Genomic DNA, 13546 nt, shown 5'->3' with positions numbered 1-13546 from the left:
TTAAACTCCTGAGATCAAGTGATCCTCCCACCTTGGCCTCCCAGAGTGCCAGGATTACAGGCATGAGCCACCGCGCTGGCTCACATTCCTCTTTCAGTCCTCAATGTCACTGTATCCCCTAGAATCCCACCTTAAATCTTTGAGCCTTTTGGGTGATCCTCTTTGAATGACACTTCACCTTTTGCCATGTCCCTACATGCTTTTTTCTTTTTCTAAAAAGTTTTTAAATAAGTTATTTAAAGTATACAGAGGTCAGGAAATACTACAATAAACATTCATGGGTCATCACCCAGATTTTCCTCTCTACCTTTCTGAACCTCCCCTTTCTCCTTTTCTGCCATCTTTCCGTGTGTATCCCACCCTACGCACTTCTCTCAATTTCCTAAAGAAGGTGAGGTAGGTGCAGAGAGGCTCAGCCTGGCTATCCACCTGCCTCTAGGCTAAAATACACACACACAGGGGTTGAGAATTAGAGAATTAGGTAGTTGATTGCAGGCTTTTGAAAGGGCAGGCAATGAATTATTACCCTTTGAGTATCCCTAGTACCTTATTCCTGCATTTTAGATATGCTCTTCCAGACTGGATTTATCCTGGTGTTTTTACCTTTAAAATTAGAATTTCTTTGCCCATAATAATCCATAATATGTGGAGAATGTTGGAGATGGGCTTCTGTTTCCTTCACCTCTAGACATACACATAAACTTTAAGTGAGGAACTATCTTGAGCCTCCTTTCAGAATACAGTGAGCTACTTCCTTTCTGCTCTCATAGAAAGAGGGGAGGGGGCCAGGGCTAATACCTGGGCATGAGTACAAATAGCTTTCTTGACTTTCTTTTGCCTACTTATTACTCTGCAAGCTTCCTATTAGAGGGTTTTACGTTGTTCCTTTTTAGAAATACTTATTAACTCTTGGTCATAGACTTCACTTTCCCAATTTTCCCTTGAACTTAATGTCGCCAATTAGGATTCCAAATTACAGAATATCTTTCAGGAATGATTTTTAGTATGATTTAGAGTTCAGAAGATCTCTAGGAAGACAAACAGAGTTATACATAAAATAGCCTAAGGGATTTTAAAAAATTATATTCCCATTCTCTTTTGGTAGAAGTAGTAGAATTATGATGAATGGAAATGGTACTATGCTTTTCTCACTTCTCATTTGTTTTGGACCACAGGCTCCATTCTGATATAGGAGTCTTTCCTGCTCAGCATTTCAGTGATAATTCTCCCCATGGTCTATAAGTTCCCTGTTCTCCTTGTTTCTATAGCAACAGTCCTGTGTTGGTTGGCTAGAAGCAATTTTCTGCTGCTGTGGTGAAGCCACATTTTTTCATTCCTTTCTCCGTAGTTGCCTTGGTAACCACTCTCTTCCTCTTCTAGTCTCTAGATGGTAAATTCCACCCCCTTCTTTCTTCTGTCTCTAGTAACAGTCACCTGGTCATGACTTGGACAGTGCTATCCCATCTGTGAGTGAGCATACTCTGTCATGGTCAGATTGTCATCATGAAATCAGCCTCCCTTTTCTTTTAATTGCATCATTTCTCTGGCCTGCCATCTTTCTGGTGGTTGTCATGGTAACCATACCCTCTGAAAGTCTCCAGGCAAAGGTTCTACAGTTAACAACCATCATGTGAGAGTGTCTGCCAATACGTGGCCATGCATCTCCATTTTAAACCCAGCCCCAGGCGGGTATCACAAATTGGAGAGAACAAGGCTTTTGATCAAAGCAGGCTGGGTTGAGAAAAGGAGGTACAGGGGATGGAGAGCTGGGAACCGGTGTTCTCCAAACAATATATGTGGCTACAAGGTTTAGGCTGGGTCTGCAAGAGTGGTCATTATGCCAATCGTGATTCAAGTGATTGAGAAATGTATTGGCAGTCATGCCAGGCATGCCTGTCATATGCTAGAAACTTCCAGAGGTCACTCCTCTGGCCAGGGGGATCCTGGTGATATGACTTGAGAGCCAGACAGAGCCAATCTCAGGAAGAAAGCAATTAGAACTCTTAAATTGGCTAAGGAGGGGGTAGCAGAATAGATATTTAGGCACTTTTACACACTACTGAAAATTTCTCTGCTCTTAGGCTGTTGCTCTTACCTCTTTAGAGAGGCAGATGGGGTGTTAACCATTATAATAAAACAAAGTGTTCAACAAATGGTGGCTGTTTTGTGCCAGGGCATTGTAGTGTAGTGGGCACTTTTCAGACATTACTTCATTTTCTCCTTAAGGCAGTCTTGAGAGGAATTTAAAGATAAGAACACTGAGGCTAGGAGGTGAAATTAATGAGGATCACACAGCTGGTAAGTGATCGAGCTGATATGTGAACCAAGCTCCATCGAACTCCAAAACCATTTCTTAAAATGTTGTGGAGGATTTTGGTCTTCTCTGGTCCTAATTTTTTCCACCCCACTTTATTTATTTATTTATTTTTTGAGACAGAGTCTCGCTTTGTTGCCCAGGCTAGAGTGAGTACCGTGGCATCAGCCTAGCTCACAGCAACCTCAAACTCCTGGGCTCAAGCAATCCTGCTGCCTCAGCCTCCCCTCAGCCTCCCCTGAGTGGCTGGGACTACAGCATGCCCGGCTAATTTTTTCTATATATATTAGTTGGCCAATTAATTTCTTTCTATTTATAGTAGAGACGGGGTCTCGCTCTTGCTCAGACTGGTTTCGAACTCCTGACCTTGAGCAATCCACCCCGCCTGGCCTCCCAGAGTGCTAGGATTACAGACGTGAGCCACCGCACTCGGCCTCCACCCTACAATCTGAGGGTTGCTACTACTTTATCGTTCCTGCCTGCTTTCCTTTTCCTCTTCCTATTTTGTGGATTGTGCTTTGTTTTTCTCTGTTCTCACCCCATCTGTTGCATCCTTTGGCCAAGGAGATGGAAAGTTTTGTCCCGCCTTCGGATTGCGTCTGAAGCTGTACTGTGGGATGAAAGCATAAACGCAGCCGCCCTTACCTGGGAACTGGGTAGGTCTGATTCTCCAGAACGCCTCACCTCTGGGCTAACTGGCTCCCGTGCTAGATAGGCAAGTCATTCTTCTCTCCATTTAACAATTATTGGGTACCAGGTACTGTGCTAGACACTGGGAGTACAGCAAATAACCTAGGCAGAATTTGTCCCAAGAAATCAGACAATTAACAAGAGGCCAATATATAATTTTATATTGTAGTGCTATAAAAAAAATTGGGTCCTGTGAAAAAGTAACAGGGACAGGTCTATTTTAGATAGGGCTGCCATCTCCCACTTAAGACGACAGCAGGTAGGTTAGGTCTGACACCAGCTAAGTGATTAAGTGATGGCAGTGATGCCATGATCCTCCTAAGCTTGGGACTTTCGTATTGCTGCTCCTCCTTTAGTACCCTGACCCGCAGTGTTCGAGATCCGCGCAGGCGCACTCACGTTTGCCTTGGGGCCGACAGCTCTTGCGCAAGCGCAGATGGATTTAAAATGGCGGCTGTGGCGGCTGCACGAGCAGTTCCTGTGGGCCCTGGGATCCGGAGCCTGCGTCGGACACTGCCTCTTGTAGTGATTCTCGGGGCCACAGGCACCGGAAAATCCACCCTGGCGTTGCAGCTAGGCCAGCGGCTTGGTGGTGAGATCGTCAGCGCTGACTCCATGCAGGTACGGCAGTGCGGTTGGCCCCAGGCGCCTGGCAACTCCGGAGGTCGCGTGTGGGCCGTGGCCGAGTGGACTCCTACCTTGTCCCATGGTCGTAGTAGGTGAACCCCGAGGGTTGTGAGGACGGAGGGGGTAGGTGAAGGGAACTCATACTTACTGGCGCCCACCATATGCCAGATACAGTGCTGGATGTTTCCCTTCCTCATTAACTTCTGAGGACATTACTGTTTGTTAGGTACTGTTACTATCTTCATTGACTGATGAGAGAATTGGGACCTAGGGTGGTGAAACGAGTTTCTCCGAGTCACGTAGCGAATAAACAGAGGAGATAATATTTGAACCTACAAGGTTGACATATTGTCGTCCAATAAATATCTTCTGAAGGATAATTGTTCCAGAGGTTTTGCTAGAACTCTAACCCTAACCCAGCGAGACCAGGATAAATTGGATACCACCTATGAGATGTCTGCTGGGGGAGTGGGACAGGGTAGACAACAGACCTGGAATCTTGTCCTGAATCTGCCATAGACCACGTCACTTAGGATTAACAGTGTCGTTTATTTGGACATTATTTATCTGTAAAATGGGGAAAATGTCACCTCACAAAGCTATAGTGCTTACTAATTGATATCATGAGTGCTAGAATGAAGAGCAGGGTGGCCTGTCCTGAAGAAGGCCAGACATGTGGTAAATGCTGGTTGAAGCTGAGATTTTTAACTCTATTGGCTGATCCAAGTTGAGGGGGCTTTGTCCTCTTCTTTGAGGTTGGAGGCCCAGAAGGGGTGTACTCATTGCATCTGGGAGCATTTGTGCTCTATTGAAAGTGGGTAACATTTTGGGTAAATCTCTGGTGGAGAAATTACAATAGCTATTTGTTGAGGAGAATTTACAGTTATGAGTCTTCAGAGAGTAAATAAGATATTGGACATGAAATGCATGTGATGGGTACTCAGCAGGGAAGGGCAGTTCTTGCCCCTATTCTACCCGATAGGCCTCCAGGCATGGTTTCTACCCTCGTCAGTTCATTTGGGGTGACAAGACCATCAGCACACATAAAGCAATAGGTTAATTCAGCGAATATTTATTTGCATCTTATTTTGTGCCAGTTTGGGGAGACAGTTTAGCTCAAATCCCAGCCCTGTCTTTTCCAAGATAGGCAACTTCAGCCTAGCCTCTTTGTGCCTTTGTTTCTTCTTCTGTAAAGTAGGAAGAATAATATCAATAAGACAGCATTATTGTGATGATTAAATGAGATAAAGTATGTGAAGTACTTAATACAACATATGGCACATAGTAAGAGCTAAAAATATGGTAGCTGCTTTCTGCAAGGCCCTCTTGGAGAGACAAAACCATAATCCCTATCCTTAATGAGTTTTAGTCCAGCTGAACATGAAACAAAGCAGAGCTATTACGTGTTTGAGCAGAGATATTAATGGTGCTTTGCAAGGTGGATGGGGTTGGGAAGAGAGAGACTACAGCTGCTAGATTTTATGATAAATTATTAAGTATTACAGCCTTACTGGAGAGAAATCAGTGAAGGCAGGCATAGTCATGGAACGCTCTTTGAAAAAGGGCTTTCAAAATAGGTCAAGTTTGGATAGGTAAGAAAGAAGAAAAGGCCTGTCAAAGAAAGGAACATAAATGAAGGTTTAGAAGGTGAAATGGACATAGTGTGTATATAGGATGGTGAAAGACTGTTCAATAGCAAGGTATTGTAGATATTATGGATTGGGAGATGAATAACATGATACTGGCAGTGTGTAAGGAGCATTCATATGTGAGCAGCATGCATGATGAATTTGGGGTGGGTGCGAGGTGCATACAAAGAAAAAATCCCAATATGGTGTCATAATAGATCTTTGATTTGATACTTGGGGACTTGAGTAGTATGGTTTTCAGTAAGATGGAGTTAAACCAATAAATAATATCTAAGGTGCATTCCAGTCTTTATGTTCTATAATTTATATAATTCTGAGTTGATGTGGTGTTAGTGGGATGGAGAGGAAGAGAAAGATGTAATATTTTGAAGGTAGTATGTGTTACAATATGAGTTGGTCACTGATTGGGGAAAGAAGAGAATAATTTCCACAGTGTGATTCGGGATTCAAGTTTGGGTGCCTGGGAGAGTGTGGTGAACCTGGAAGTCAGAAAGAACTTGAAGAGCACATGGGAGTGGCAAGAGGACATGAGAGGGGAAGTCTAGTTAGTGGATGTATGGAAAATGCTATAGATGTGAACCCACTTCAGAACTCTTGTGCTTGTTCCCTCTGCCTGGTGGACCCTCTCCTCCTATAGAAACACGTGGCTTGCTCCCTTTCTTTATTCAGGTCTTTGCTCAGGTGTCACCTTATTGAGGCCTTCTCTGACACCCCCCCCCCAAGAAAGTGTTCTGAATAAATTATTCTAATTTTACCTCTGTGCAGTGGCTCACACCTGTAATCCTAGCACTATGGGAGGCTGAGGCAGGAGAATCGCTCAAGGTCAGGAGTTCAAAACCAGCCTGAGCAAGAAGGAGACCCTGTCTCCACTAAAAATAGAAGTAAATTAATTGGTCAACTAAAAATATATAGAAAAAATTAGCCAGGCATGGTGGCGCATGCCTGTAGTCCCAGCTACTCGGGAGGCTGAGGCAGGAGGATCGCTTGAGCCCAGGAGTTTGAGGTTGCTGTGAGCTAGGCTGACGCCACGGCACTCTAGCCAGGGCAGCAAAGTGAGACTCTGTCTCAAAAAAAAATTTTTTTTGCGTCTATTAATATCTTTAAGTAAGTTAGTGGGTTCCTGCAATAAGGGTTGGATATAGCTCTGTAGTAGCTATTACAATCTCAGAAATGTTTCTTTACTCATAACTGTACCGTGAGGTGAAGTTGCTAGAGGTCTTACTCACTGTAAAATAGGCCACATCACTAGGACATTTTTTTGCCTCATTTAGTGCTGATGATGTGGTAGATCCTTAATATTTGATGAACTATTGTATTAAAATGGCACATCTTAATCCATTCAGGTTCTTCCTGTGTGGTTTTTTTTTGTTGTTGTTGTTGTTGAGACAGAATCTTGCTCTATTGCCTGTGCTAGAGTGCCGTAGTGTCAGGCTAGCTCACGGCAACCTCCAACTCCTGGGCTCAAGCGATCCTCCTGCCTCAGCCTCCCGAGTAGCTGGGACTACAGGCATGCGCACTACCATGCCTAGCTAATTTTTTCTATACATTTTTAGTTGTGTGGCTAATTTCTTTTTTTTTTTTTTTTTTTTTTTTTGAGACAGAGTCTCACTTTGTTGCCTGGGCTAGAATGGCGTCAGCTTAGCTCTACCTCCTGGGCAACCTCCAACTCCTGGGCTCAAGCAATCCTCCTGCCTCAGCCTCCAGAGTAGCTGAGACTACAGGCATGCGGCACCATGCCTGGCTAACTTTTTCTATATATTTTTAGTTGTCCAGCTAATTTCTTTCTATTTTTAGTAGAGACGGGGTCTTGCTCTTGCTCAGAGCTGCTTTCGAACTCCTGACCTTGAGCAATCCGCCCGATTTAGCCTCCCAGAGTGCTAGGATTATAGGTGTGAGCCACCGCACCTGGCCTTGTCCAGCTAATTTCTTTCTATTTTTAGTAGAGACAGGGCTCACTCTTGCTCAGGCTGGGCTTGAACTCCTGACCTTGAGTGATCCTCCCTCCTTGGCCTCCCAGAGTGCTTGGATTACAGGTGTGAGCCACCGCACCTGGCCAGGTTATGTTTAATTTTGATTATACCCTGGATATTCATAACATTTCTTCTTAATCCCTATTGGAAAACTTTTACCTTTAATTTTACTTTTCAGCCCAAATAATGAAATATAGTATCCATGTCCCATTCACTGTGTGTTAAGGAAATAGGCCCAAGGTCTTAGAGTAAGTAGCAGACCTGGAGTTGAACCTAGATCTCTACTTTCCATGCCCAGTGCCTTATCCGCTAACACATAGCCATGCCCTTTAGATGAGGCAGGAGCTATGGGATTCCATCATTAGAGTGGTTCTTTTTTTTTTCTTTTTTGAGACAGAGTCTCGCTTGTTGACCAGGCTAGAGTGAGTGCCGTGGCATCAGCCTAGCTCACAGCAACCTCAAACTCCTGGGCTCAAGCAATCCTTCTGCCTCAGCCTCCTGAGTAGCTGGGACTACAGGCATGAGCCACCATGCCCGGCTAATTTTCTATATATATTAGTTGGCCAATTAATTTCTATTTATAGTAGAGATGGGGTCTTGGTCTTGCTCAGGCTGGTTTCAAACTCCTGACCTCCAGCGATCCGCCCGCCTCAGCCTCCCAGAGTGCTAGGATTACAGGCGTGAGCCACCGCGCCCGGCTATTAGAGTGGTTCTTAACTTGTATGGCACTCATCCTTCATAGGAGTGTACTACATTTTGATCAGGATAAAAATGTATTTTAGGATTCATATTGTGAATCTTAGTGTGAATTTGTAGTGACGTCTGTCAAGTGCAATGTTGAGCTGACTGGCAGCCACTTGATGGGTTGTAGGGGGATAAAATTTAATGTCAAGTTGGTACTAAAGACAGACAGTGTTTATTTGAATGAAGGAGAAACTTGGCCTTGTGGAGAGCCTAGACAGAGTAGTAAACTTCTTTGTTGTAACAGCCACACAGACCAGAGGGTGACCAAATGGAAAGTGTGATAATTAGAAGGTTTTTTCAAATTTCCAAATTGAGTTTTTAAAAACAAATATTTGCACTTTAATAATCTCTTTTGGTATACTACCAAGAATGTTGTATTCAGAATTGTACTGGCAACTCAAAAGCTGTTGTAAAACACTGCCTTAAATCTTAAATTATCTTGTACCTCATGCTTCTTTTGTCACGCCTTTGTTCTGCCTTAACTGTAGCATCATCCCAAGGCAACCTTTACAAGGGCACTTCCTGTCAGGGGAAGTACTTATCTTTGTAAACATTGGATAAGTGTTTTAAGCTTCTTTGAGGTAAAACTACAATGGAGTTTTTTGTTTGTTTGTTTGTTTGTTTTTTGAGACAGAGTCTCACTTTGTTGCCCAGGCTAGAGTGAGTGCCATGGTGTCAGCCTAGCTCACAGCAACCTCAATCTCCTGGGCTCAAGCAATCCTGCTGCCTCAGCCTCCCTAGTAGCTGGGACTACAGGAATGCGCCACCATGCCCGGCTAATTTTTCTATATATATATTAGTTGGCCAATTAATTTCTTTCTATTTATAGTAGAGATGGGGTCTCGCTCTTGCTCAGGCTGGTTTTGAACTCCTGACCTTGAGCAATCCGCCCGCCTCAGCCTCCCAGAGTGCTAGGATTACAGGCGTGAGCCACCGCACCCGGCTACAATGGAGTTTTTAAGGGTAGCATGTCTAGAGTAAGAATTTCTTCATGGAACCTGCTACGCAGTGACTTGTTTCTATAGCCACTTAGCATCTGAAGGGCCTGCCTGGCTTCTTGCTTCCCATTATTCTTATGTACAGGATTTGTGGAACAGGAAGACACAACTACTTTCTGAGGGACTATTTGCTTAGGGTGTCCGGTTGGGCTCTACTGTGGATTTCTGCATGGCAAGTCTGACAAAAGTGAGTAACAACATTTGTGCTTAATTTTCTGAGTTTTCTGAACCCTGGTTTTTTCACAAATTGTAGAAACAAATATTCTCATTTGGTAGTGAGAGTCTGAATTTAAGGAGGACAGGTAATACAATCCCTGTTTTCCAGGATGGAAAAACTGAGGTACAGAAAGATTAGAGAGCGGTCTAGAGATCATACTGCAACACACTGGGAATTGGATCTGGGTCTTCTAACTCATTTGTAGAGTCTGATATATTTCAGGAAGATGATACTGAAGGTCTTCTTTTCAGTCTGAGTCTTTATCTTGGCATGTAAATTCAAGGTACAATGCATCGCCTTCAGTGATGAGATAAAATATTGTACTGAGAAACTTGAAGATACTTGCCAAACATGTACAATGACTGGCTGGAAATACAGACTACTAACTATATGCTAAGAGAAAACAAACAAAGTGTTCTGTTTGGGTTTATAGAGAGGAAGTATCTTTAATGCCTCAATTCTTCAAGTCCTCTGGAGAAGCAGTAGTCATACACAGAGTCACAGTTCCCTTTGTATTTGCTTAAATCTACAAGAGAAGCAAATGATTTTTGGCAGTCTGACTAGTAGGCAAGGTATGTGTCATCTAACAGATGTGTGGACTCTGTGTTCTTTTTGTTTGCTTTGGGACATAATTTAGGAGCAGTGTTTTGTACTAAAGGATAGACTGACTGATAGTGCTCAAGGGAGATCTGGGATGCATGGGGGAGGGATATGAGAGGAGAGATGTGGTAGTGTGTCACAGTAGCCTAATAGATGTGCAAAAAAGGCAGGAAGACCTGTTAACCTGTAAACTGGGAGAGTGGGGCCTATCTGGAGGCTATTTGCCACAACTGACAGAGGAGTTCTTTTTAAAGGAGTGAGCCTGACAAGAAGCTAAGAAGGAAATCTCGAATCTTTTGACTCATCTAACATCTGATGGGTTTCTAGGTCCCTTTGGCTGTGGTGTTTTTTGTGTTGTTTTTTTTTTTAAAACAGAGTCTCACTGTGCCAGCCTGGGTAGAATACAGTGGCATCATCATAGCTCACTACAACCTCAAACTGCTGGGCTCAAGCAATCCTCCTGCCTCAGCCTCCCAAGTAGCTGGGACTGTAAGCACATGTCACCACACCCATCTAATTTTTCCTGTTTTTGGTAGAGACAGGGTCTCGCTCTTGCTCCGGCTGATCTCCAATTCTTGAGCTCAAGTAATCTTCCCAACTTTGCCTCCTAGAGTGGCTAAGATTACAGGCGTGAGCCACCGTGCCTGGCTCCTTTGGCTACAGTGTTAAGCTGGGTAGGTTGTACATATATGGTCACTTTTTTGCAGCTACACGGAGAACTTTGATGTCAAACCTTCTCTGTTACATAAGGAAGAAGAAGTGACTACTGGCCAGTTGGGGAACCAAAGGAGAGCACAAATGAGGCTTGCAGATTCAGATTCATGAAGGTGAGGTGCTGCCCTGATGCTTAGGTGCCTGGGGCAAGGTGTTAAAGCAGCTGTACTTCAAAAAGAAGTATTTGTTTGAAGGGTAAAAGTTACTTATACTTACATGTGTGCTCCAGTGTGACTGAATAGAATTGGTTTTGGTTTCTTATGTAGTTTGTTGGATTCCTTAGATAAATTTGGTCAGACCAGGGTCCTGTTTACATCCTTGCTCACCCTTGGAGCTCTGCTTCTGAGCAGCAGCCTTAGTGTTCCACCCTCCTTGTGGCAGCCAGAGTTTAAGCCCTCACTACTGCACCATGAATGATGATGATAATATTACTACCAAAATAAAAACAAGAATAATATAAATGCTAGGTTGTCTAAAAAGTTTGGAATATTATCTCATTTGATATTCTCAATGTTCTCACTGCAGCCTTTCCCCACCTTTTTCAAAGACAGGGTCTTGCTCTGTTGCCCAGGCTGGAGTGCAGTGGTGTCATCATAGCTCACTGTACTCCTGGGTTCAAGTGATCCTCCTTCCTCAGCCTCCCAAGTGGCTGGGACTCCAGGCACATGCCATCACACTCAGCTAATTTTTTGAGTTGTTTTTGTAAAGATGGGGTCTCACTCTGTTGCCCAGGCTGGTCTCACTCCTGGCCTCAAGCAGTCTCCTGCCTTGGCCTCCCAAAGTGCTGAGATTACAGGCATGAGCCACTGCACCTGGCCACTACAACCATTTGAGGTACATGTTATTATTATCTCATCCCCACCAAAAATTACCTTCTTCAACTCTGATCTCCATGCTGTTCTGTATTTTCTCCTCTAGTTTCTCCTATTTATTTATCCATTCATCCTCCATCCCTTTATTTATCTTTGTACCACTGTGTATACTTTATCAGGCAGAAAAGAGGGAAGAATAATGTTCTTTATGAAAGAACAGCATGAGCAAAGATGAGGAAGAGTAAAAGTGCATGGTATGTTTTCAAGAAATGCCCAGCAACCATCTGGCATAGAGGATACTTGAACAGGAGTAGTAGGAGGTGAAATTAAAAATGTAGACCATGGGAACAAATTTTGGGGCCCTTGAGAGCATATTATGACATTCGGGATTTTAAACAGGGACATAGTAGAGTAAATCTATTTCATGGGGTAAGTGATGTCTGGATGGAGAATGGGTTAGAGAGGGAAAAACAGTTTAGGGTACTGTTATGTTAACCTGGGTGAGAGGTGCTGGTGCTTGGCTGAGGAAAAGAGGTAACCATTTTGACATTTTGGAAACAGAACCAATAGGATTTTGGTTATTGAATTGGAAGCATTATGAAAAAGAAAAAGATGAGAACAAAGCCTTTTTGTGTTTAGAAAAAATGAGACATGCTTATTGAAAAGAAATCCAAATAACACTAAAAAGTTCAAAGACAACATAACCATAATCTTAACATCTGGAGGCAACCATTTTTAATATTTTGGTGCACATCCTTCCAGACATTTGTCTTTGTATTTATGCACATGTATATGTTTATAACACATGTATATGTTTTATGCACATGTATATGTTTTGGTGCACATCCTTCCAGACATTTGTCTTTGTATTTATGCACATGTATATGTTTATAACACATGTATATGTTTTATGCACATGTATATGTTTTGGTGCACATCCTTCCAGACATTTGTCTTTGTATTTATGCACATGTATATTTATGCAACATGCATATGTTTTTATGCAAATAGACTCATATAGTGCATGCTATTCTGTATTCTGCTTTTTTTTGGCCTCTTAACAACATGTTAAGGATATCTTTATTTGTTAATACATAACTCTTCATAAGTTGTCTACGCCTGGGGCAATTGTCTCCCAAGCACAGACGGCAATCTCTGGAGATATTTTTGGTTATAGTAACTGGGAAGATGGGTTCTTGGCATCTAGCGGGTAGAAGCCAGAGACATTGCTAAACTTCTACTAGGTATAAGATAGCCCTTCACAACAAAGAATTATCTGGACCAAAATATCAGTAGTACTGAGGTTGAGAGACCCTATTCTACATTATTATTATTTTAAATTTTGGAATAGTTGTAGATTTACATAAGAATTTCAAAAATAGTACAGAGAATTTCTGTATAGCCTTCATCCATTTTGTCCTAATATTAACCTCATACATCATCATGGTATACTTATGAAAATTAAGAAATTGACATAGGTACAATACTATTAATATTAACTAAACCGTAGACTTGGATTTCACCGGTTTATTCACTGATGTCCCTTTTCTGTTTCAGGATACCATATTCTGTTTTAGGATGCCATATTGCATTTAGTCATCATGCACTCTTAGTCTCCTCCACTCTGTGACAGTCTTTTAGTCTTTCTTTTTCTTTTGTGACTTGATACTTTTGAAAAGTACTGGTCAGTTCTTTTATAGATGCCCTTGAGTTTGGGTTTTGGTATCATTATTAGACTGGCATTATGGATTTTGGGAAAGCATACCATAGAAGTGAGGTACCCTTCTCTTTGCATCCTGTCAGGGTGTGATATAAACCTGACATCAGCATGGTTTATTATTGTTAATTAACATTGATCATTTGGTTAAGGTACATCTGTCAGATTTCTATCCTATTAAAGTCACAATTTTTCCCTTTCCATATCATTTTCCCTTTTCATTTCCATAATATAAGAGTATCCAGCCATATTTGTTAGAAATGGGTTGCCAAGTCTCGCCCCCACTGAATAGAAGGAGAATTAAGCTCCACCTTCTAGAGGGAAGAATATCAAAGAATTACTGACATGTTAAAAGCACCACAGTAATTAATAAATATTTTAGGGGAGATACTTTGAGACTATGCAAATATCCTGTTTCTCCTTACAGTTTAACCCACTAATTTTAGCATTTATCAGTGAATCTTACCTGCTACAGTTGCTGTGGTAATTTCCCT

General features: G+C 42.4%; 1 protein-coding gene across 5 annotated transcripts in view; it reads left to right on the top strand.

Annotated features, from left to right (window-relative positions):
- The first annotated feature begins 3437 nt into the window (after nt 1-3437).
- TRIT1 (tRNA isopentenyltransferase 1) overlaps nt 3438-13546 on the top strand; it is a 44858-nt gene continuing 34749 nt past the window's right edge. For 4 of the 5 annotated variants that reach the window (XM_012735748.3, XM_075996960.1, XM_075996953.1 and 1 more), the window contains exon 1: nt 3438-3625. In XM_012735748.3, coding sequence (XP_012591202.1) covers nt 3452-3625 — 174 coding nt within the window. In that variant the 5' untranslated portion in view covers nt 3438-3451. Of the gene's footprint in view, nt 3626-10516; nt 10637-13546 lie in introns of all 5 variants that reach the window. The other variant, XM_075996954.1, reaches the window with a different exon arrangement.

Source organism: Microcebus murinus, chromosome 2, assembly GCF_040939455.1.
Source record: "Microcebus murinus isolate Inina chromosome 2, M.murinus_Inina_mat1.0, whole genome shotgun sequence".
Taxonomy (NCBI): domain Eukaryota; kingdom Metazoa; phylum Chordata; class Mammalia; order Primates; family Cheirogaleidae; genus Microcebus; species Microcebus murinus.
The sequence above is the reverse complement of the archived record's forward strand: the minus strand, read 5'-3'. Positions and strand labels throughout refer to the sequence as shown.